This window comes from Ursus arctos, unplaced genomic scaffold (assembly GCF_023065955.2).
Source record: "Ursus arctos isolate Adak ecotype North America unplaced genomic scaffold, UrsArc2.0 scaffold_19, whole genome shotgun sequence".
Lineage (NCBI taxonomy): Eukaryota > Metazoa > Chordata > Mammalia > Carnivora > Ursidae > Ursus > Ursus arctos.
In genome coordinates, this window is record NW_026622863.1 from 27712665 (window position 1) to 27737950 (window position 25286).

Below are 25286 nucleotides of genomic sequence, written 5' to 3' on the forward strand. Positions count from 1 at the left end.
TGAACCTGGGGAACTGCCTGGAAGATTAAGGCTGCCTTTTCAGGTGTGGGCTGGAACATCTGACACCAGGACACTTGTAGCTGACAGGCTACCAGTGCTGCCTCCTCATACTCCAAAGGCCGTACAGAGTTTGCCCAAGATGTCTACTGCAGACAGGACTCCCCCCACCCAACGGTTACCCATGACCCTTTAAATAGGGATCACATATACTGACTTTGTTCCCAAGGGCAGGTTAGTATCTGGGTTCTTCTGTACTTACTGATCCTTCCTAGGAGTCATATGGCAAACGACCATTTCAGGAGCCGTAGACGTAAAGGGAGTATCTATTAAGAGACCACCCAACTGGAATGCATGCCAAATCCTTCACTCTAAGACCTCAGAGTAGAAGGAAGCTAAAACAGAGAAAAGAAATCAGCCACCATTTCTCAATGTCCAACGGGAAGGGGCATGGCTGACCACGTTAGGTTATTACTGAGCCCAAGTTTCATCTGCATAGCAAAAAGAACCAGAGGAAGCCAAAATCACCATGGAGCTGGGAGCATGAGGCCACAGGGTGCCAGAAGCACAAGCAGGTAGCTGGAAGGAAAGAGGATACTCCATTCTCCCTGCTCTAACTCAGGTTCAAAACTCCCACCTAAATTCTCACCCCCAGAAAAGACACATGGACACGAGCCACCGTAAAAATTAGATCTGTATTTCTGGTTAGATTCCAGAGTGGCAGAACTCAGGAGTCATACTATATTCAACCTGGTTCCCACCTCAGCTTGCCTGCCTCCCTCCCTCCCACAAAGATAACATTGTACAAAACTATATTTACAGGGAAACCAGTTAAAAACTAAGGGTGTATACAAAAGTAGACAAGAGAGCCAGAAGTATCAATGCATGGAGAGCTTTGGGGAAGAGGAAGTATCTTATTACACACCAGAACTTGGGAGCAATGTATTACGTACTAGGCAGAAAGAAGCAAATTTCAGTGCCAATTTTAGGGGGAACCAGTCACTCCAGGGAAAGAGTGGATAGGAAAGATCTACTAGCTTTAATATTACAAAGTCTTAATTATCCAGCCACCCTTCTTCTGCCATATGGGTTCAGAGCCACGTGGTGGGGGAGACATAATAGAGTCTCTGACACAAGTCCCACAGGAAAAGGAAGGGCTCAGAAGGCGTAGCGGGTCCGGATGTCTTCAAGCTTCTTGGACACCTCAGGTGGGGTTCGGTCCAGTTCTTCAGAGACGTTCTTCTGTTTGTTGGGTTCCATAGAGTTGAACTGCTCACAGAGATCTCCATCTATCACATTCTAAGACACAGACAAGTGAGGAAGAAATAGGTCAGATGCTTAAAGAAAGTGGCACATGCTAAAACAGCTGCAAGGAAAGCTTTTATTCTCTCTTAGATATCTGAACCATTTACAGAGCCAGGAACACTACTCTAAGGTCATCCTTAGTATCCCGTGTTCAGAGCCGCAAAACTGTGTGAAGCCTCTCTTCTGGTTGTGGTCTGCCCTGGGGGAAGAGGTCCCTGAAGATCACTAGCCATTCCTCACCCCCATTACTGCCTCCATCGATCCACTCCTTTGATGCTCCTTTGTTCAGGACTGTTCTGATTTTTAAGGGGGAGGTCCACAGAAAAGACAAGTTACCTGGGCCAAGGACCCCCCCCTTTACAACGCAGATTTCCAACAAAGACCTACCTTAACGGGGAAGTAATAGGAACGAAAGCTGAGGTGGTCTCGCCCACAGAGAGGGGGATGCTCAGACCGCAGGTGCATTTCTACATGTTGGAAGAAGTCATGGTCCTGGTGGAAGAAACAAAGAAATCTGTCACTAAAGGTAAAAAGTGATTTCGGGGCGCCTGGGTGGCACAGCGGTTAAGAGTCTGCCTTCAGCTCAGGGCGTGATCCCGGCGTTATGGGATCGAGCCCCACATTAGGCTCCTCCCCTATGAGCCTGCTTCTTCCTCTCCCACTCCCCCTGCTTGTGTTCCCTCTCTCGCTAGCTGTCTCTCTCTCTAATAAATAAATAAAATCTTTAAAAAAAAAAAAGAAAAGAAAAAAGTGATTTCAATTACTAGTATATGGCTTCCAGAAGCACAATGAACAGACAAGCCGTTTTTTCTTTTTTAACCATCCAGATATTAACTGTCAAACTGCTCCTCTGACAACCACAGATTTGCCTGCTACAAGATACCTAAAACCTGAAAGAAACCCCACCTGTACTTGCAGAACACAAGAGAACACCAGATATAAAGGCTGATTTGTGAAGTCAGATTCCTGATCCCAGCTTCCTTAGCTGTAATGACATAAATCCACTTTAGCCAATCCTAGAGTTGACTCGAGGAGGCAGTAAGTACACAATCTACATCACTGTAGTGATCATCATTCCTAGTCTGTGGGGTTTGCTTCTGAGGGTTTGGCCTCTGACTAACCCTATACCCACACCAGAACTGAACCAAACGTAGGGTGCCTGGGTGGCTCAGTTGCTTAAGTGTCAGACTCTTTTTTTTTTTTTAAGATTTTATTTATTTGAGAGAGAGAGAGAGAGAGAGAGACAGTCGGCGAGAGAGGTAACACAAGCAGGGGGAGTGGGACAGAAAGAAGCAGGCTCCCAGCAGAACAGGGAGCCCCATGTTGGGCTCAGTGGAGAGTCTGCTTAAGGATTCTCTTTCCCTCTCCCTCTGCCCCTTCCCCTACTCTCTCGCTCCCTCTCTCTAGAAATAAATAAATCTTTAAAAAAGAACTAAACCAAACCCTGGTACAGTATAAAAACAAATGGCTTGGGGAGGGGGTTGGGAGAGACTGTCAGGATTCCTATCTTCCCAGGCACTTCTGTCACCTTATAAAATTTCCATAACATGTCTAGCTGCAGGTAGGGACAAAAAATTTGCCCTCTTAGGCTGATTTAGCACCAAGAAACAACCCTGTGAAGGCAAAAGCCAGAAGAGTGTGTGAGATTTCACCTCATGGGATGTGAATGGGACAAGGATCCCAATTCCTCCTGACAAGGTGGTATAGACGAGTGATTCTGAGCCCCCAGGGATCAGTGTGGTCTTCTGTAACGACAGCACTGTCTCGCCCACATGGTAGTTCATGATCACCTCTGCCTGTAAGTTGAAAACAGACTAGTATGTTGTGTGTGCCCTCTGGACCTGTTCTAGATTCCCAAGAGCAAGCAGTGCCTCCAAAGGGCAGATTTCACCTTCTTTTAAATCCAAACATTACTAACATTTAAAAATACTTAAGAATGTTCTAAACATTTAATTGAGATTAATGTCCTCACAATACTAGAGTTAGATCATTTCTGATAAAAAATTACAATGGAAAAATATTTTGTTAAATTACCAATTTTGCAATAAAAAAAAAACCACAGATAATTATTAAAAAGCAGCAATCATTAGACTTGCTCTCCAAAACAGATCTATTTTAAAAGTCCAGAGATGCTCTACTACAGAAGAGCAGGAGAAAAGGAAAGAGCCCAGAACAACCCCTCAGAGAAGAGCTAGTTAATATCAGCAATGACCCTGTGCAACAATTTTTTCCAAGGAACACACTATGCTCTAGTCACTGCTAAAATGTCTTGGAAAAATTGTATTTCTGCAGTGATAAAAATGGAATGGTGGCTTGGTCATTGTACATCAAGCCCAGCATTTATCCATCACAGGCTATGAAAGGATTTCCACGCCTAGGAGAGTACTCAGCATAATCATGTGCACTGCAGATAGCTGACTAAAGAATGTTCCCTCAGTGTGGATCATGGAGAATGTACCCTGAAGGATGGAACCTTTCCTTCAGGGTCCCTTCTGCAATCTTACCTTCTGAGAGGCCCCATTGAGCAAACCCCGGTCCCACAGGGCTTTGTTTCCTGTGGGATCCTCATCCACTTCGTCATTGGTGTTAGGTGGGAGCCTCACCTAAAAGGAAGTGACACAAGTCACAAGGCTGGGTCCTGCACCCACTCACCTGGATCACCAAGCAACATGTTTGCCCCAGATCCTTGAAAGCAAGCCTGGGACACACCTTTGGCAGAGGCCTAAGCCTGTCTCCTGCAACCTGGTGTCTGAGTGACAAACTCAAGAGATTCAACCCATGAACAAGAACAAAACAAAGGCTACAGAACATAAACAAGAGAGGTCAAACCAGGCTTAAAAAGAGAAGGCAAAATTCTCACAAAACTTAAAATAAATATTACTCATTAGCTCAAGTGAAACTTATCACTATTAAACCATATTCCTTGAAAAGGAGGGAGACGGACAGGTAGGTGGTGGAAGGATGGGGGACAGGGGATTCTAAAAGACTGGTAAGAATGGGGCACCTGGCTGGCTCAGTCAGTAAAGTATGCGACCCTTGATCTCAGGGCTGTGAGTTCAAGCCCCATGTTGGGTGTAGAGATTATTAATTAAAAAAAAAAAGTCATAAAATAAAATCTTTAAAAAATAATAAATAAAAGACTGATAAGGCGGCTTAAAGAACACAAAATTTCCTTTTTAGAGCTGGCCTTAGTAGGATTGAATTTTATATCTATTTTTAATTTCCGTATTAGAGATCACAGTCCTGGGTCCTTGGCTTTACCACTGAAAAGAGCTGGCTTTCCTACACATAAGTGTAACCCAGTAAACATCAACTCACCACACAAATGTTGCCAAACTTGTCTGCCCCAGCCACAGTGTCATAGTCCAGGAGGCTAGCTGTAGTGACCCATCGTGGGTAAGTATCATCGGCGAAAATGATAAGCTGGTTCTCATTACGCTTGTATCGAACCCAGATGAAACTTTCTTGGACATCAGACACAATTACCCTGTGTCCAATAGTCTGGATCCCAGAGATGTAATTGGCAATATGCTGGGGGAAAAAAGGACAGCAATGGGTATAACCTTGAGATTCAGAACCCAGAAGTCCAGCCTCCCCTGACTGCAATGTATATATAGGGCCTATAGAATGGCAGTCAGCTATAAATTCCTGAAAGATGGAAAAAGAACTAACTGGTTTTAATACACTGGAAATGTATGCTTAATTCTCACAGCTAAATACTCTGTAGTAGTGAACAGGACAGAAATCTGGTTCTTAATATAAAGAAGTCAAGAAACCCACCCAACTTCTGTCCTTCTCAAGCCTCAAAGGCCTAATTCTAAGGCTGGAATTGAGGAACTACAAGGTCCTAAAAAAGACATACAATTTTAAGTTACTGTCCACCATCCCGCCAATGTTTCCTCCTTCATCACAAGCTAGTTCCAAGGCCCTGTACCAGTGTATTTACCTTGTTCTCACACTTTCGGAGTAACTTTTTCTTCCCCAGGTCATAAACTCGCAGAAGCTTCCCCACACCAATCAACACCCTCCCCTGGAACGGGGCAATGGCAGCAGGGACCTCTTCTACTGGAGTCTGTGAGAAGAAAAGCAGGCAATGCAACTATTAGAACACCAGCCATATGCTAGCCCCACCTTCCTGACCCAAAATGTCTTTACAAGACAGATAGTGAGGGATCATCTTTGGCCTGTTAGAAAAATAAACCACACATACAACAGTCTCTATGAACAGGTCCCACACACTGCACGTCACTCAGCAAATGGATCAGTGCCACAAGTAAAAAGGAAGCCCTGACGCCTGATGAATGTGATCTCAAAGCCTGTGCTAATTCAAGTGGTGCCACGAACAGTGAAGCCTTAATATCAGAGAAGTGATTGCTGGTTGTGGAGGGATGGGAAAGCAGTGCTAGTGACAAGTGACATATTAGTTGTAAGGGAGACACAGTGAGTTAGCACAAAGAAAAGCACATAAGTGAGGATACTGCCCTTAGGAAGGGCTGGAGGAGCTACATGCATGTGCTGTCCATGCAGAAGAACAGGAATTTTTTCCCTTAATTTATAAACTGTAATAAAATACACGTAAAATTTACCATTTTAAGCATTTTTAAGTATACAATTCAGTGGCATCAAACATTTTCACAGTGTTGTGCAACCATCACCACCATCCATCCTCAGAACTTTTTCATTTTTCCAAAGGGAGAGTGTATCCATTAAATGCTAATTCTCCAGAGAATATTACTTCTTTAGAACTGTTGAATTTTGGTCACAAATTGCTGCCTGCTTAGTAAAAGCAGTAAACAAGGGGCCAATTCTGTGTGCATCTATGTCACCATTGTGGCTGGTGAGCACACAGGCTTCCTGTGGGACTCGAAGGCAGTGGAGCTTGACTGCAGCGTGAAAGCCCCAACATTTTCTGTGTGCCACCAACAGATGGAACATAATCAATGAGCAGGCTCCCAAAATGGTCACCAAAAGACCTGACCCACAACTTAAGCAAAAGTGGGGAATCCAGCAGGACCTAAGATTCAGAAGAACCAATGGCTAGTTCCTACCTTGTGTAAAAACTCCAGTTTTTCCCCATTGTTCACGAGCTTGTAGGTATAGACAAAGCCCCCTGCCACAGACCTGGGGTTGAGGATCAGGTCTTTGGCCACGCCCACCAACACATACCAATCATCACCAGTGTTGGAGAACCTGCACACAGCCACGCTGCAAAGAGAGAAAGAAACAGGAGTCAGGCATCAGTTACAGCGCAGAGAATTCCCATTCCAGCCCTCAAAACCTTGGCTGTCCTGAGCTCCTTACCTAAAAGCGGCCTCATTCTGTTCTAGCTGGACAAGATCCAGAGTGTTCCCTTGAATAGGATTCATCACTCGGATCACAGAGGCCCACTGCCCATTGCCAGCCTTAGGAGCTCCAAAAATGGACTCAGGAAGGTTTTCATTGAGGAACGCTGCTGCCATCTCTGCAGCGAGCTCCCGCTCATCCTCCCCTGCTGCTTCTACCATTTCCTAAATAAAAAAACAAAATCAGACACACAAAAACGGAAGAGTTGGTATACTCAGAGGTGGGTGGTGGGTGACAAGTGGACAGGTAGCGCAACACCTCCAGGGGGAGTTCATATCATATAAGTTGCAAAGTCTGCAGGCCAAAACCAGACTTCCCGAAATGAAGATTAAAGGGAGAGGTGTACAGACAAGGGAAGGAGGGAAAAAGACTAAAGGAGAAACCAGGTACTTCATTTTTTAATGCCAAAAAAATCTAACCTCAACCGTGGCAAATACTTGGCAAATGGTCTGAGATACATAAAATGAAAACACCACTTTTCTACCTACCCTCTCTGATTTCCCTTGCTACGACTCCTTGTCTCATCTCTTTCAAGCCAAACACAATTTTACATGGTTGGAGCTATTTGGTTTTTTGCTGGGAAATGATTTCTGGGAAGAACTAGTGTTGCGGAGAACTGAAAGCTGTCTCCTTTGGGCCTGAATCCAGGAAACACATACACAGATTGTTTGGGAAGCGTAAGGACTGAAGAACTCTGTTCCAGAAGGAAAGCTGAATACTGAATAAACCCAGGTCACTGTATTAGTCCTGAGTCACAAGAAAACCTCTAAAACCAAGGATTGAGGCCAAGCGCCTGCTTAAAGGACCTGACAAGAACCTGGGTCTTTTTTAATGTAACTTTTTAATGTAACAAAGAATATAATCAGCAATTACAGGAGTTTAAACTTTTCAACAGAATTTCACATGAATGCCTTTTAACTAAATCCTGAAGGTCAGTCTCATTACCTCTGCCATCTGCTGCTTCCTCTGAGCTTTTGTTGCCTCAGTGTAGGCATTGTGGTCCGTCTCAATGATGATAAGATTGTTACTCTCAGGGTGAATGACAAATTTCCTGGGTGTGTACTGCAGTGGAAAGGCTACTTGATTAAAGACAGCACCTAGCTTCTCCAACGCTAAAATCCTATGAAGAAAAAGGCAGGGAATTAACAGATCACTCACTCAGGATCTAGAAACTCATAACAAAATGATCCATGACCAGTCACACAAATGCATCAATCCCTAAAAACTCTAATCTTGGGCATTATTCCTCTATTTGGAGAGAAACATTAAATCAAGTAAACATTTGAGTGATGAAGTTAAGTGTCTAAGCATCAAAAGTTATCACTCTGCAAGAAAAAAAGTAAGTATCACATTAAGAAAAACCAAAACCAAAACCACTGATCCTTCAGTTTTGAGTCTTCTGGTCTAACCCACATACTGATCTGTTTTATAAAGGCATCCTACCATGCCAACAGGTAGATTCTAAGCAGAGAGAACACCCGCTCTCAGGGAGACACACAACACAGGAGGAAGCACAGATATTCCCATGTTGTATTTCTCCTGAGAAAGTAAGAGGTTAGTCAGCATCTGCCTAAGTAGAACTTATACCACTGGTGATACCCAACAGCACTTTAGGCACTTTTCAGATGGACTTTAAAAAAATACAATTCTTTAAAAAATAATTAGCTTTTGTATGCCAAAGGACATCATCAAGAAAGTGAAAAGACAATCTAAAGAATGGGAAAAAATTAGAAGAAAATATGTGCAAATCTTATCTGATAAGGGAGTTACACCTAGAACATATAAAAGAACTCTTACAATTTCGTAACAAAAAAGAAGCAGCAGCAGCAGCAGCAGCAGCTGCTGCCCAGTTTAAAAATGGGCAAAGGACCTCAACAGACAGTACTCCAAAGAAAAACATGCTCACCATTAAGCATCAAAAAAAAAAAAAAGCCTATCTAAACCACAATGAGATACCACTTCACACTTACGAGAATGACTGGAATAAAAAAATCCAATAAATGCATGCGGGTGAGGATGTGAAGAAACCGACACTCTCATACCTTGCTGGTGGAAAAGCAAAACAGTGTATCCTCTTTGGAAAGAAGTCTGGCAACTCGTCAAAAGGTTAAATAAAGAGGTACCACATAACCCCACCATTCCACTCTTTCAGATCTATACTAAAGAAAATTGAAAATATATGTCCCCATAAAAACTTGTGCACATGAATATCCACAGCGCATTATTCATCATCAGTCAAAAGTGTAAGTGACTAGTTCTGACAATAAGTACTCTAAACACTGGTGTTTCCAAGAATTCTGCTATAAACTATTTCACAGTGGCCTTTCCTGAAAGATTCTGTTCTGGAGAGGAAATGCCCTACTGCTACAAAAATGAAAAAAATCTGTGGGTGTGTCCAAATTTACAGGAGTTCAGAAGAGAGGGAACACCGATAAATAATGAGAATGTCCATGAATGAGGCCAGGTCTTGACTGACAGAGATGTGTGTGGGAAGCATGCCAGGGTACAGAGGAAAAAAACCAGGAGGGGAGAGCAATTCTGCTGGAATAGAAGATACATAAAGGTGTGAAGGTTAGAAAGAGAGAGAACAATGACTGAAAAGATGCTGAAAGGTGCTGCACAAAGAAATCTGGGCGTTCACTTGCTAAGTTATCCATATATCAAGAGGCTATAGTTCCTCTTGATAGGGTTCCTCTTATGAACAGCCAACAGTTACAACTAGGACATGAACAGAGGTGGCATTAGAAAATGAAAAAAGAAAAAGAATGAAACCCAAAACTTGAGAAAGTCAAACTGAATAGCTTATTTTTCAAACTGAATAGCCATCTTGCAATGTAACAGTGCTCACTCCAACATAACTAGCATAAATAAGTTTGTCAACTTGCAAAAGGCCTAAATAATTTATACTGAGATTAAAATTAGAAGATGTAACACTGCAAATGACAGGACCAAATGAGAAAAAGTTATCAGTGATCCAATGCCTGCCTACTCTAAAACTAATCCAATGGTACGGCCCTGGAAAACAAGATGCTGTAATCTCAAGGAAACTGAACTGTACTGCTTAGTATATTAAAACTTGGCCCTGAAAATCTAAACAGAAGCTAAAACTCCAAACACCGAAACTTGGCTACCAGGTACTTAAAATCCTGAGCCAAATGAAGGTTTCAGTTGCAACACTCCAGAGCCATGCTGAAGAGCTGGCTCTCTGCCATTGCTTCGTAACTTCTTCCAACACTATGGCAAAACCACAATCCCAGTCGTTGGCAGAAAGGATTCCCACTGGGCTTGAACAGTGGGACTCTCACCTCAGGGTATTCGTGGAGATGGCCACAATGCCCTCAGGACACTGTTCAGAAGCGAAGCCAGACGCAAACTCCAGGGTCTCATAAGACAAGGGGGTGAGATGGAAACGAGACTGGTAGGAATAGCTCAACCATGATCGACTTGACATGGCCAACACCTGAGGAAAAACACTCCAATGAGCTTGGGAAAAAGACAAACATGGAATGCTAACCAAACACCCTATCTGCAAATTTCAATCTGCAGAATATCCCAAAGAATTTTAGAAACCTAAAAGGCTACCTTAAGAAAAAAGAGGAGCAGGGGCCCCTGGGTGGCTCGGCTGGTTAAGTGTCTGACCATTGATTTCACTTCAGGTCACAATCGCAGGGTCGTGAGATCGAGCCCCATATCAGGCTATGCACTGAGTGTGGAGCCTGCTTGAGATTCCCTCTCCCTCCCCCTCTGTCCCTCCCCCCTCATGAATGTATGCATGCTCTCTCCCCTTTCTAAAAAGAGAGAGGAAAGAGGACTGGAGAAGAGGCAGTATGGCTTAGTATTTCCTAAAAGCATGGGCTACTAGCTCTATGACCTAATCACTCAATCTCTCTAATCCTCAACTTCCACATGTGTAAAATGGGAACACTATAGCAAGGATGGATAGTTTCAAGAATTACATGCAGTAACAAGTAAAGAACTAGCACTGCACCCAGCGATAGTAACATTCTTAGCTACAAAAGACACCATGTTTCCCATCCTCTTTCACATTACATACTAAACCCTGGTATTGATATAAGGTTGCTCATGGGTAGTGGTACACTAGATAGGAGGTTCTAGCTACCCTCAGTCGGTTACATTTGCGCAGCCTAGAGCTGAAAAGACTGATATCCTATTCCACTCATAACCAAAACATAGCTCAGTGCCATGGAAAGCTCTGGATTAAGGGACCCAAGACTTCCCACAGGAAAGAAGCTAATTAAGAGAGAACCAATATCAAACTAACTATAAATGGGTGAATTAATTAAAGCAAAGCTTATGCCAAAGAAACTTTTCTCAGTTGATGCCACTAATGTCCAAACATGCAGCCTCCCCCTTTCATTACTTACTGCCTCCTGGCCTTGCATCCGGACACGGAAGAGTTTCACAGGACGGGACCCCAGGTACCTAGTGCGGGTGTCAGACAGATCACCAGTGACAGGGTCCAGGACAGTTCTCAGCAGTACACCATTCTAATAAAAAGGAAAGGAGTGCGTGAAGCCTACCCCTAATAGAAGCTCCCTTGGCTACTTCACAATATGTAAGTTCAGAACAGGTGGAAGGAAATGACTTGGTAGTTTAACGAATATCCTAATAACCAGCCAGCCACTCATTCACTCTCACTAAATCACTCACTAAGTAGTTATTCAGCATTTACTAAGTGAAAAGCACTTATTTTTCACTATATATGCATTAAAATTCTTTCTACCATATATGTTAAACTCTTTTTTATAATTTTAAATTTTAAGATACGTGCACAGTTAAGGGATGCCTGGGTGGCTCAGTGAGTTGAACATCTGTCCGACTCTTAGTTTTGGCTCAGGTCATGATCTCATGGGTCGTGGGATGGAGCCCCGCATCAAGCTCCGTGCTCAGTGGGGAGCCTGCTTGTAGATTCTTTCCCTCTGCCCCTCCCCCAACTCATGCATGCACTCTAAAATAAATAAATAAATCTTAAAAAAAGAAGATACATGCACAGTTAAAATAAACAAGGCCTGTTGTGGTCTCTAAATACCATTTCTCCTAAAAAGATTCAGACTCTTAAGAGAAACAGCTAATTCAGGTCTGGGGCAAGAATATTCCGGGTGTACACAGGGGCACTCTGTTGTAACAGAAAGAAGTACCCAAAGACAACAGGGCCATGTTAAAAGGACATAGGAGCTAACTTCAAAAGGGAACTCTCACTCATCTAAAATGAGGCAATTTAGCAACCAAAAATGAAAAGACCATAACAGTTTAAAGCACAAATATATAAAAATCTTCAAGTTCATAATGTTATTAAAAAAATTACTTCCTCAGTTCCCACTTGAGACTGCTGTGGCACCAACTCCTTACTGTGAAAACAGATGAACAAAGAAAAAAAACAAAGTATTTATCCTTTTCCTGTATGAACTGTATTTTGGGGCAAGCAAATTTTGTCTTTAGAGAAAAGTTCCAGCTAATGAAATTAAGAGTGAAATAGAGAATTGTCATTTCTCAATTCCTAACGACATAATGAATCTGGGCAATGGGCATCGATTGCTGCCACTAGATAAAAGGTTGACAGGCAGCAGGTATTTAAAATAGATACAAACATTCTAACACTACTAAAAGTAGGATAACCAAATATTACATGCCTCCTGATGTGATGTAACAGAAAAGTAAAGAGCACCACTTATAAAACACTGTCCCCCACAAAAATATTAAATCTGAATCAATCACTTCATCTGTGCTATCCAATTCTATAACCATCAAACCACACGTGGCTAGCCAGAATTGTGATGTGCCATTAAATATAAAATACAAAATATAAGATTTTAAAGACTTTGTTCGAAAATAGAGAACATAAAGTATCTTAATTTTTATACTGATTACAAACTGAAATGACATTTAAAATATTCTGGGTTAAAGAAAACATTAAAGTTAACTTCATGTGTTCCCTTTTTGTGGCTGGTATATTTAAGTTACACATGAGGCTTGCATTATATTTTTAATGGACAGCATGGTCTAGATCCACCCACTAGTTTACAGGAAATACAGAGGATAGACAAACACTAAACACACAAGGAAAGACTGCCAAAATTAGAAGGTGGAAATTCTTCAAGACATATGATCTGGTTTTTTAAAAAAAATTTAATGGGGTAGGAATTATTAAAAGAAACATAAAGGGACAAGGTCATGCAGAGGATGCAAGCTGCAGACAGCTTTATGCAGATTCTAAGTAGAACCAAAGGTAAAACATTTTTGGAAAAACAAAAACAGAACCAAGAAAAACCAGAACATGAACAAGATATCAGATATTAAAGAATTGTTGTGTTGGGCATGGTAATAAAATAGAGGCCTAAAAAGAAAACAACCCATATATCTGTTAGAGCTACATTCTCAAGTACTTATAGATGAAATGATAAACCATTTTGGATTTGCTTTAACAAACTCCAGAAGAAAGAAAAAAGGGGAATAGATAAAACAAGGACAGTAGAATGTTGGTAACTATTAAAACTGGTGATGGGGGGGCGCCTGGGTGGCTCAGTCGTTAAGTGTCTGCCTTCGGCTCAGGGCATGATCCCAGAGTCCTGGGATCGAGCCCCACATCAGGCTCATCCGCTGGGAGCCTGCTTCTTCCTCTCCCACTCCCCCTGCGCCTCTGTTCCCTCTCTCGCTGGCTGTCAAATAAATAAAAAAAATATTAAAAAAAAAAAAAAAAACTGGTGATGGGTACATGGAGGTTTGTTACATTAGTCTAACTCCTGTGCAGTTTGAAAAATTTCTAAATCAGGAAGTAAAACTAAAAAGCAAAAAGTACCAGGAGGTTGAGCAAATAATCATTAAGGAAAATGAAAAGTATATGGTCAAAAACGCTGACACTCTGCTATCCTTAGGTTCCTGCTTTTCATGCCTCGAAGAGCCGAAGAGCCAAAGAGCCCCGAGCCCCGCTGCTTTGACAATAGGGAACACGCAGGGGTCCTTTATTACTAAAGGAGCCCATTATAAACCAAGAGGTATTAGTTTCCAAAAGCTGCATATTGTGAGAGCTGCAAAAGCCTCTTCAGGACCTCTCTAGTTCTGACCAAGAGCAGTGATCACAACACATTTGTATCAAAGACTCTATGAAAACTTAGTCCTGACTTGTGCAGCACCATTCACTTTTCATAAGGTGGTAAACTCAACAGGCACAGCAAATGCCCGTACTGAACAAGGACTGCACAAAAGCTAAAGAAGGCCTGACACCAACAATGTGAGCTTTGGATCTCTTACCTGTAACCCAATATTCAGGTACAGGAAGCCAATAGAGCCCCTCTCACCCAGCTCATCTTGCTTCTCAGTCCCACCCATTTCCACAATACACAAGGACTCAGGCTGGGCTGGGAGAGCCTGCATGCTCAGAGGCTGCAAACAGTCCTAAGGAGTAAATAGAACAAGAATTAAAACATGGGAAAGGACCAATTCTGGAAAAATCTACCCAGAGAAATCTAATTCGAGGAGTTGAGAAACAAACTTCTTGTACACAGTGGAATCCTGTAGTTTAAGTTCTAAATGGGTTACTACTAGTTAAACCAAATCTTAGAATAAACTCTAGAGAACCATGCTTTCCTTTCCGTAAAAGTGGATAATGATAGAAGTAAGTAAGCAAACGGCACCTATTCTTAAAAGTCATCTAAGGCCCAGAGCCAGTCCAAGTCCTTTTCTGCAAACAATCTTGGGTTGTTTTTTGTTTTTAACTGTAAAAGGGAGCCAAGGCTTAAGGCAAGAAAACATTTAGTAGTCTGGGATCAGGATCTATAAAGTACTGCACAGAACTCCTGAGGCGTGCTGCTACAGTAATCAGGAGAAGCAGCAGGTGCTGATTTCAGGGGCCAGCCCAGCTCAGCTTCCAGTGGGAAGGATCCTTGAAGTCGAGGGTAATACTCACTGAGGGATCCAGAGAGATGATTCTGACAGTATTGTCCACCAGCCCCACAGCCAGGAAGCGAGACCGCTGCTCTCCAGGAGGCACATTGGCCAGACTCATGCACACCACATCCGCCGACATCTCCTTCCGCTCTGTGTACTCGTTCAGCTGTCCTGACTACAGAAGTGAGACAGAGGTGATAAACCACTCCAACTTGCCCCTAAACACTGGGACTGGGAAAGGGAGAGGGACTGTTAAATTCTTTTACTTCCTCTACTTTTACTAAAATCAATGACCAAGAATTTCTCTACTTAAGGTCCCAAGACTGAACTCTACAGGCTAAAAGCAAGCAAAATTACTGACAAGACAATCAAGAGACAACAAACACATTGTCTTTGACTTTGACAAATACAACACGCTACAAATTTTCTAAAGCAAACCTAGCTCTCAGGAAATAGAAATACGTAAACTGTTTCTCTGTTCATGAGAATACTTTGGGTGAAAGAAAATTCAAATACGGAACTTAAAGAAATCTCAACCAGAGGTACAGTTAAGACTATCACGTTGGTCACACCCAAAAACTTCCCGAAAGCATAATTAAGTATATCCAACATCCTTCCATACAGAAAACCAAAAGAAAATTTCTGAAATGGCTTCAGATTATAAAAATTACAACTTATGGCCAATATTTAAATGGCAGAAAGGTAGACTGTGAAGGGCAAGAGAAGCCAAGTATTTTACTGCTAAGATTGGATTTCATAACTCCAGTTAGAATTAAGACATGAACTTACCCTTCCCACCTCACCCCCACCAGGCCAGACTGGCTTATGTACACTTTCCCTCCTGAATTCTCTTTGTGAATATCATCTAAATACTGGACTACAACTCTCATCTTTACGTCTGGACCCTAACACTAAGTCCCACAATGAATGATAAAATAACATACAGGATCCATCTCAAAATAGACCAGCTCTCCTCCTGTCAGGGCGATCACCACCTGTCGCTGGTTCACTGCACATTTCACAATCGTTTTCTTTCCAGGGGTCTTCCACTCATTAACTCGCTTGTCTGCTCGTATGTGCCGAATGCCATCAGGATACACCTAGAGTCAGTGATGAGAAGGAAACTGGACTTTAGCAATGTGACTCATTGCTCAACATGACCCAAACACCTAACAGATCAGTCACTCTTGTCAGAACTAGAGCCATTACATTTGAATCATATTGACCACTGGATCAAAGACAAAAAGGAGTTACTAGGCCCCGGACAGGTCAACTTAAAACAAGCTCATGTTTGCAACTTCAAAAGAGTTCAAAACTCATTAACGTGAGCACAGCAGCCTACACCACAATGAAAGGACAAAGTTAAGGCGAGTAAGTAACTCTCTGGGAACCCTCACCTGCACCAAAGCATCATCCCCTAACAACGAGCAGGACAAGGTTGGGGTGGTACCCAGGAACCCAGAGTCAGTCACTTCTTCCACAGTCTCTCCAATGGACAACACAAGTGTGGCATTCACGAAAGACACAATGATGTAGGCATCAAACTCATCTGCAAAAGGGAAGAGAAGAGGAGGTGGTTAGCTAAGAACCCACAAAGCTAAGTGAAACATACTAAGTTTTCTCTTCAGAAACTTCCAAGGCACTTCTTCTACGTGTAGCCATCACACACACACACTCATGTGGTAAAGGGCACAGGATGATCCAAAAGATAATTGAAGATAATAACAGCCTACAGATATACTTCGCTTCCTTAAATGCCTAAATACATTGAGTAGATATACCCACCCCAATACCTCCGAAAGCTAATTTTTCTTGAGACATTGGCTGGAAAAATGCAAGAGGACAAAGCAGGGTAACCAGGCAGGAAGAAACTCTGACTACTACAATATTTATATGTATTGAAGCTAGAGCTTGTTTATTTGCACCAGATGCAAATCACAACTCATTCTTAAAGATAATCCTTATAACCAGGAAAAGTCCCCAGCCTCTTCCAAAAGCAGCTTATGTGGAAACACAAGACCTAATGAATAAAACAGAGATTACTTAAACCTTAATGAGACTATCTTTCTCAGGTTCATAACTGAGAATCCCAGGATGTCCCAACAGGAATGAGATAAGAGCATTAACCAGGAAGTGGGGGGGGGGGTGTTTATATTGTCAGCCCTTGACCTCTCTACTCTCATTATTTAAAAATGCAACTATTCAGTGGTCATGAGCAAACCTATTAGGACTTACTTTTCATTTAACAAAACATAGTTATGGATAAATAAACACTAATGAGTTTCTCAAAGTCAGAGGATCTGAATACAGGCAATCCCAGAAGTTTCTCATACAGATCCCATAGTTAAAGGCCACCTATTTCCCATATATTCCATCTTACACATAAAACAGCTTCTGTGTCTCTCCCACATCCAGCACAATGTTTGGCACACAGCTTGATAAATGCTGAATAAAGAAAGGTGTATTTATTTTTCAGGAAGGATTGAGATTTCCCTATTTTACATCTGAATTTTCTGTAACAATTCCCCTTTCCTCATAAGAAATCAGGTGAACAAGTGACAGAATGACAAGCAGACAAGGCACTAAATTAAGTTTGTATTTTCTTTTTGGAGAAGGTACTAAATTGAAGTGGCTACCTCAGTGGTAGCAGAAGTAGCTATAGGACCCTGTGTGCCTGAGCCCTTATCAGAGCTGATCCACCCCACTCACATCAAGGACACAGTGCGGGTTCTGATAGCTCCAAAGGTGTTCAGCTGAACCAAGATTACTCAAGCAGTTCAGCAGAATCAGTGTTCTTCACAGAGAAAGAGGCCAACTGAAGATGTATCACTGGTGTAGCCTAGAGCAGTATTCTGCCCTATGAGCAGGACACAGTCAACTTGATGGACTGTAATCAGTATTTTTAAATAGATATGTATAGAAATAAATATAATTTATGAAACTGCTTTACACATGAAATTACTCACCCAGTAAGAGTGAGTAGTGTCTTCCAAATTTTTGCTTAATACATGTGTATACTGACTGGGTGGCTGAAAGGCAAAGATCAAAGATCTTCCTCAATGCGTATAATCCAATGGCTATACCAGGAATACCAGAATAAGGGTTTAAGTTCCAAATCATAAGGAGTAACACTGGAGAAGCAGACAGCTAGTTTTAGATTATTTTCACAACTGTTAAGATGTATCAAATGCTTTGGGGACACCTTATAAAATGGCTTCGTAAGACATCACTGTTCACCATCATGTCAGTAAGGACATGGTGGTCACTGAAATGTATGTCTTAATAATTTACAACAAAACCAAAATGAATCTCCACACAACACCAAACTTGGAAGCTTTACTCCAGCTGTTTTTGAACTGGAAATTTGTAGTGTATAAAAATAACAGGAATTGCTTAATTTTAACTATATGAATATTATGTCCTTTCCTACACTCTTACTGAAACCTAATATCCTAAAAGCTGTGCCAGAGCAAATTAAAGCCAAATAACAAAGGGCTGTTAAATGGTTAGGACTTCTGGTCTCTTCCTTCAGACAAGGAGAAAGGGAGAAACTTCCAGCAAAGAGACCATGCATATTTTAACTAACATGCAAGAATATGAGGAGAGGAAGGAAGGTGGGCTGTCTGGGTCTTTATCTTCCCTTTGACCTGTCTGGGTCTTTATCTTCCCTTTGACCCAAGGCCCCAGACTGCTCAAATTAAAAATAAAGAAATGCTCAGTGGACTTAAATAGGGTCTTACACTCACTGAGCAATTCAACAAGCACTAGAGCTGCTTTACATCACAGATTTCCTCATAACATCCATTACCCTGTGAATACTAAGCACATTGTAACTTTTCCCCTCTCCATTCTCCAGTCAGGAGGACCAATAGCAGGCTAGTTTCTCATGTTCTAGGGAAGCTATAGGTTAAAAGTTGAAATTCAAAAAAAAATGAAGGTAAATAACCGTAAACATCCACTTTGCCTTTTTCCAGTAGTTACAAGTTTCATATGAAAGAACATTAGTTCAGGGGCGCATGGATGGCTCCAGTCAGTTAAGTCTCTGCTTCGGCTCAGGTCATGATCCCAGGGTCTTGGGATGGAGCCCTGCGTCAGGCTGCCTGCTCAACCGGGAACCTGCTTCTCCCTCTCCTCCCCACTTGTGCTCTCTCTCACTATCTCTGTCTCTCTCTCTCAAATATCTTCAAAAAAAATCATATATATATATATATATATTAGTTCATACCTCAGTGAAAAATCTAACTAGGGTATGAAAATGCATCTTTGTCTCACTTAAATAGGACTTCTATCCGAGCACTGCTGAAGCAGCCCACAGGGAAGGGAATGCTTTATTCTTCTTTCCTCTGCCTTAGTATCTGAAATTCAACAAACAGCTCACTCTAAAAGGTAAAGTGAGTGACCATACAGATGACTTAAGCTTCCAGTGTCTCATTCTCACTTTATACTCAGACTACTCGGTGCCTGTCTTGCCTCAGCAGTCCTGATTATACTCCCCAAAAAGGCGGCTTTCTCCAGGACTTGAGTCAGTACCCCTGGAACATACAGAACTCCAAAGAAGAGTACGGAGTTAAGGTTTTCCCAGCTACAGTTTCTTCAGCTTAGTGAAAGACAAATTAGTCATATTTTCCACTAAGGAAAAAGTAAGGGAAGCTGATTCCTGCCTCAGGCCATGTAATATGCAGGCAGATGGGCGTGCATCTCTATACTGCACAACAGCCAACTGCAAAGTTACCCTCTGAGAGATGCCATCAGGGCAGTCATTACTTTGTGCAGATCCCTCTCCCTGGGTAAACTATAAGACCCCATGGTAGACCCTAGCAGTACGTACACACCTGTGGTGATCAGCACCTTCACCAGCCACCTGTGGAAGAGAAAAAAAGGCTTGGTATTGGTAGTGTGCATCACCACGTACCAGCCAAGGTTAGTAGTTGCCTGAAGACTACAGCATGTGTGGATATGTGGGCTATTCACTCAACAGTAATGTGGAGTATCTGGAAAGCGAACGGACAGAGAGAACCTGACCTGTTTTTGTGGGTGACCACCCAAATTATAGTTTCTAAAGAGTAAAATTTATCAGGATGAGTCTTTTCCTAGATTTTGTATTTAGAGAAGAAAAAACTTCAGCTACAAGTTCCATTATGCAGCATACTGCTTATTCCTGACTTACCAAGCACTGTCCAAAAAGCCTTTTCTGATTCTGCAACATAAGCCCACTCCCTGTCCTCCAACCCACCCTGGAAACATGCCTGTGCCTTTCATTACATCAGAACACACAGCAGTTTTGTATACTTGTCTTCTTTTTTAGATGGCAAGTGCCCTGAAAGTAAGGATCCTATCCTAATTAATCTGAGTACAAGGTGGACACTTGAAAGCAGGATGACAGTACAGAAATTATCCTTAAAAACCAGCAAGACCCACAGACTCCCACTGCAGGATTAGTCAAATGGATTGCAAGTGCAGAGACAGTGCTTTCTATTACCTCAATGCGCTATCTTGGAACAGTCTACCTGTGTGATTTTTCTGCCTTCATCATAAAAATGAGGGGTAACTTTCCTATAAATCTAAACCTATGTTAAAGTTTAAGAAGTAGAAAATGAAACAAAAACAAGAAGGGGGAATACTAAGTTTTATCTCAAAGGCTCAAAAAATTCAAAGAGTAGGTAATGTTTTCATCAAGAGCAGTAATATCAACCAGCCACAAAGCTAAAGGTGAGCATCAATACTGACCAGTTTCTTTATGAAGACATTACAAAAAATGAAGAAATCTTTCAAAATCAATCATCTAAGAATTATCTTCTCAGCAAAAACGAACCTACTAATTTCCTGTTTGCTTTTTCTTTTTCTTTCTACTCAACTCAGACTTGGTTCAAATATCCACATGAAAACAAAATCCACCACAATGTGCATTTTAATAGGAAGAGGTTTCCCTCCTACACATTTCCCAGCTCCCATAAAATCAAACATTAGAACATCAAAATATCAGGACATCAAAATATCAGGAAGATTTCCAGCTGTTTTCTTGAAAAAGCTTTGTATGCTGGCCAGGGTGATCTTACTCAGCAGGCCCACATTCCTAAGGGAACAAGAGGAAGATGAAGTCTAGGAATAGAAATGACCTACACCCCCAAAGAATCCAAGGGAAAATGAGAATTAAGTTTCATTTCTCAAATTCAATGGACTCAAGACTTTGCTGCTGTTGCACTATTATGCATTTTCACATAAATCTCAAAATTTTAGGATGAAGTGACCATTTTTATCCAGGAGCACAGACTCCTGTCTCCTCCATCCCATCTTTTCCATCCACTCTAAAATTCTGATTTCATTCAATTTCAATCTAAACTTTCCTGAAGCACAACTACACCCACTGAGCCGGACTAATGAATAAGCTTAATAAAATCTCTTAATACCTGGAATAACACCTTCAACTTCACTGTGGTTTCAGCACAATAGGAAAAAACACTGAGAAAAAGAAGCAAAAACTTTCCTTCACACCACACTTCTTACACAGATGGAACCAGTACTTTAAAGATGAATATAGTCCCCTTACTAGTGCATACAAAAAGGTGAAGACATCCTGATTCAAAGAGTCTGAGAAACATGGAGTCAGGCCAGAAAATGTTTCTAGTATATTGCTAAACAAAGCGATACAGAAATATTATGAATGCAGCCTCCTAAGCCTTCTATTGTCAATGTCACCCAGACCCACATTTTGATTATTGGGAAAGGGCTGCTTACCTTCAATGTGCCGACGCACTGTCCAGACAGCATTGGGGTTACCAGGTAACTCAGAGACAGCCATTTCTGATACCTGACAAGAGTGGAGACAAACCACGAATCCAGTGAGCATAGAACTTAGCTCCTTGCTTACAACTACACTAGATAATAGGATTCCGAAAAGGCAGTGCTCACACCGCATGTTGGATTAAAAGAATGGAACCAGGGCACCCGGGTGGCTCAGCGGGTAGAGCATGTGACTCTTGATCTCAGGGGTTTAAGTTCGAGCCCCTTGTTGGGTTATAGAGATTACTTAAAAATAAAAAAAAGATTTAAGAATCTTTAAAAGAATGGAATCATTTTTATTTAAAGAAAGAAAGAAAAAAGAAAGAAAGGAAGAAAGAAAAAGAAAGAAAGAAAGAAAAGAAAAGGAAAAAAAAGAAAAAAGAGAAGAAAAGAAAAGAAAAGAAAAGAAAAGAAAAGAAAGAAAAAATGTTAAGCAAAAAGGCTTGGAAATACTGGCAATTCCCATAACAAACTTAAGCAAAAAGTGATAGAATATTTAGGAGGATAGTTGTTCCAGCAAAAACCACATGCTTTGTTCCGGTATGACATGCCTGCATCCTCCTCAAAAAGAGAGCACATGGAATGAAACAGGCCATCTAAGTTAGCATCCCATTTCTTCCCCAGCTCCCAAATTCCATCTCTCTTCAAGGACCAATTCAAAATGACACATCCTTTAGGAAAAATCTTCCCTTATCCTTTTGCGAGGCAGTCCCTCTCTCCCTCCTCTAAGCGCTCACAGAAATCATCACCTCCTAGGGCATTTATCTAAAAAGTGATTTCAGGAATTATTCTGTCCTTCCTACTAGATTTTATGCTCCTTAAGGTTAGAGTCAAGAATCCTCTGAATATCCTATAGGTTCTCAAACATGAGAGAAAATGAAATATCTGAGATGAACTAACAATGGTCTAGAGGGGAAAACTAGGTGTAGGTTACACATGAACCCACTATACTATCCCTGTAATTTTTCTGTAAATATAAAACCATTTCAAAATAAAAACATTATTTTTAAATGACCCAGAAATAATTTGCTTAATATACTGTACCGTGTAGCCACATTTTACAGAGAGAACTCACATATATCCATTAAAGGCATTACACACCCCCTTTTTTAAATTTAACTTGATAAAATAATAGGAATACCTGATCATGGAACAAAAGAACTATAGAAAACCTCATCACCAATAAAGTATTAGAAGTGCTATACTCTATACCAAATCTAACATGTGACAGTGACCCTGCTCAAATGAGACCATAACCTAGCTAAACAAGGTTTAACAAATAGATATACAGGACCAAAGTAATATTTAACAATTTCAAAATATTTTTCTGTATAACAGAGATCTCTTAGAACTGGAAAAAAGTGGGAGGGGGTGGAAGACTCAAAAACAATTCTTAATTGGATCGTTTATCTCTTACACTGTACATAAAATTTTCTGTTAATGCACGTATGCACTTTTGGTGGAGAATGTTCGCTTTCGTCACAAGCTGAATGGTATCTAGTAAGTAATCAAAAACAGTCTAAATTGGGTTCAAGTCACTAAAAATTTACTAGCCTGATGAGTGTATTGGTGGAGACAAAAATTTTTCAAATTCCCTGAAACAGCAGTATTAATAGCTAGCATATATCGAACAGACAGGGTATGCCATACCTTGAGCTAAGTGCTTCTTCAAATGCATTATCTCATTTAATTCACACAACAATCTTTAAAGCAGAGCTCATTTTATAGAAGAGGAAAAACAAAAGCTTAGCAACAGCTATTAAGTGGTAGAGCCAGAATTCAAAACCAAGGTCAGTCATCTCGGCTGTGTTCCAATGAAAACTTACAAAAACAGGGAGTGGGTCACTGAGAGCTTATAGTCTGCCAACCCCCAACTCTACAACAAAGTGCCATAGAAAGCTTTATTTTGCTCTTAACAAAATCAACCCCAGGGAACTTGCTAAAAAAAGCAGCAACCCTAGAACCTCTTGAGAAGAGGATATGGGATTTGAGTGTCCACGTCACCTAAAAGATCCAGCAATAAAGAATTTATTAAATAAATTCTGATCCATCCACTATAGCGGATATTGCAAAAACATTAAAAATAATACAACTTAAGAACATATAAGAAATAAACTTGGTAAGATACAAAAATATATAACATTAATAGAGTTAAAAACATATAAATACCTAAAAACTCTGAACACACACACCAAAACTAGAAGAAAATGGAATAAAATGCTCCTTGCAGATTTCCCCCATGTTATAGCTGGTGAGCCTGGAGCCAGTAGAGGTTATTTTCCCCCTTTTAACCCCATTTTGCCAATTTTTTAAAATGTGTCTATAGTGCAAACATGTTAAAGAATAGGACACTTAAACTTTGTTATGGAAATACAAGAGAAAGAAAACATTTTTTCTTTCATAGAAACGTTAAATATATCATTGATCTCATCAGAATAAAGCCATAAACTGCTTTTTCAATGCTTCTCTCCAAACCCTACAGATTATCTAAAAATGCCCAGCTTACCTCAAGTCCATGCCTTAGGACTCTGAGAGATGATCGGGGTCCCCTACCACAGGCCACATAGAGCTGTGGTGTGTCTTCATTGGCCAGATCAGCTATCTGCATAGAGAAAAGGCAAAAAAAGGTCTACTTGTACGAAGTTTTCACACTTAAACCTGATTTTCTTGGAGAACAAGGTACTTTTTAGTTTACTAAGCTTATATATTGGCTACAAGCCCAGGCAGCATCAAGGGGAAAAGCCCTCATGTTCCAAACACCAAACCAGACCAAACCAGTTTGAAGCAACAAGTTTTACTAACAAAAAAAGGCTTGTATCAGTTCTTCAGTTAACAAAGTATAGTATTATATAACCTCAAACTGAAATTTAGTTATTTCAACTAACAACATAAACTATAATATTATCAGTATCTGTGACTGTCACCAATAAAATTCATTTATTCATAACATTAAAATTTATATACCTCCAATTACTCCTCTCATCAGTATTTCAAAATTACATTCGTTAGATTTCCTAGACTACACATTATCAAAGTTCCCTTATCTACAGATACTTCTATGACATAACTAACTAACTACTGGGTAACTATACCTGATTGTTCAGCCACCAGATGGGGAAGCCACGTGTTATGTTGGTATCCCAGACATCTAGCTGCTTTCCAGTACATTTGTTGGTCAATATATAATGAGGCCAATCATTTGTACTGTAATTTTGTTGTTTTTTTTAAGATTTTATTTATTAATTTGACAGAGAGAGACAGCCAGCGAGAGAGGGAACACAAGCAGGGGGAGTGGGAGAGGAAGAAGCAGGCTCCCAGCAGAGGAGCCTGATGTGGGGCTCGATCCCAGAATGCTGGGATCACGCCCTGAGCCGAGGCAGACACCCAACGACTGTGCCACCCAGGCGCCCCCCCACCCGCCTTTTTTTTTTTTTTAAGATTTTTATATTCTCTGAATAATGTTTTTAAATGCATGTAGTAATAAACATAAGATAGCAAGGTATTGTTAAGTTCTAAAAAAGCGATATATGTGCTTCTTTATCAAGGCTTTAAATAACAAGATGGTGTATTTGAAATAGGTGAGTTAATTTTTTTAAAGAAGAGATCAGTGTGAAGGCTGTATGCACTCAACACACATTTGTCCATGTTACAGTAAGCTGTATTGCCTTATAGACAGTCAAGAATTTTCACTTAAACTGACCTGTTTAACAAAATTACAGTACAGGGGCGCCTGGGTGACTCAGCCAGTTAAGCGTCCCGACTCCTGATTTTGGCTCAGGTCATCATCTCAGGGTTACAGAGACTGAGACCGCATCAGGCTCCAAACCAAGCAGAGTCCACCTGAGATTCTCTCTCCCTCCCCGGCCCTCCCCCTGCTCACAAGTGCTCGAGAGCACGCTCACATGTGCTTTCTCTCTAAATAAATAAAAACTTTAAAAAACAAATATAAAAACATT

General features: G+C 41.0%; 1 protein-coding gene across 2 annotated transcripts in view; it reads right to left on the minus strand.

The window, feature by feature from the left end:
• Nucleotides 1-673: 673 nt before the first annotated feature.
• Nucleotides 674-25286, minus strand: part of SF3B3 (splicing factor 3b subunit 3) — a 41417-nt gene continuing 16804 nt past the window's right edge. For both annotated transcript variants that reach the window (XM_026495190.4, XM_057314229.1), the window contains exons 10-26: nt 23837-23932; nt 21286-21358; nt 15948-16099; nt 15495-15650; nt 14570-14725; nt 13915-14058; nt 11031-11153; nt 9951-10105; nt 7591-7765; nt 6604-6809; nt 6351-6507; nt 5249-5374; nt 4621-4833; nt 3807-3905; nt 2955-3098; nt 1690-1794; nt 674-1296 (exon numbers count right to left, since the gene is read on the minus strand). In XM_026495190.4, the coding sequence (XP_026350975.1) occupies nt 1156-1296; nt 1690-1794; nt 2955-3098; nt 3807-3905; nt 4621-4833; nt 5249-5374; nt 6351-6507; nt 6604-6809; nt 7591-7765; nt 9951-10105; nt 11031-11153; nt 13915-14058; nt 14570-14725; nt 15495-15650; nt 15948-16099; nt 21286-21358; nt 23837-23932 (2421 nt within the window). In that variant the 3' untranslated portion in view covers nt 674-1155. The remainder of the gene's footprint in view (nt 1297-1689; nt 1795-2954; nt 3099-3806; nt 3906-4620; nt 4834-5248; nt 5375-6350; nt 6508-6603; nt 6810-7590; nt 7766-9950; nt 10106-11030; nt 11154-13914; nt 14059-14569; nt 14726-15494; nt 15651-15947; nt 16100-21285; nt 21359-23836; nt 23933-25286) is intronic.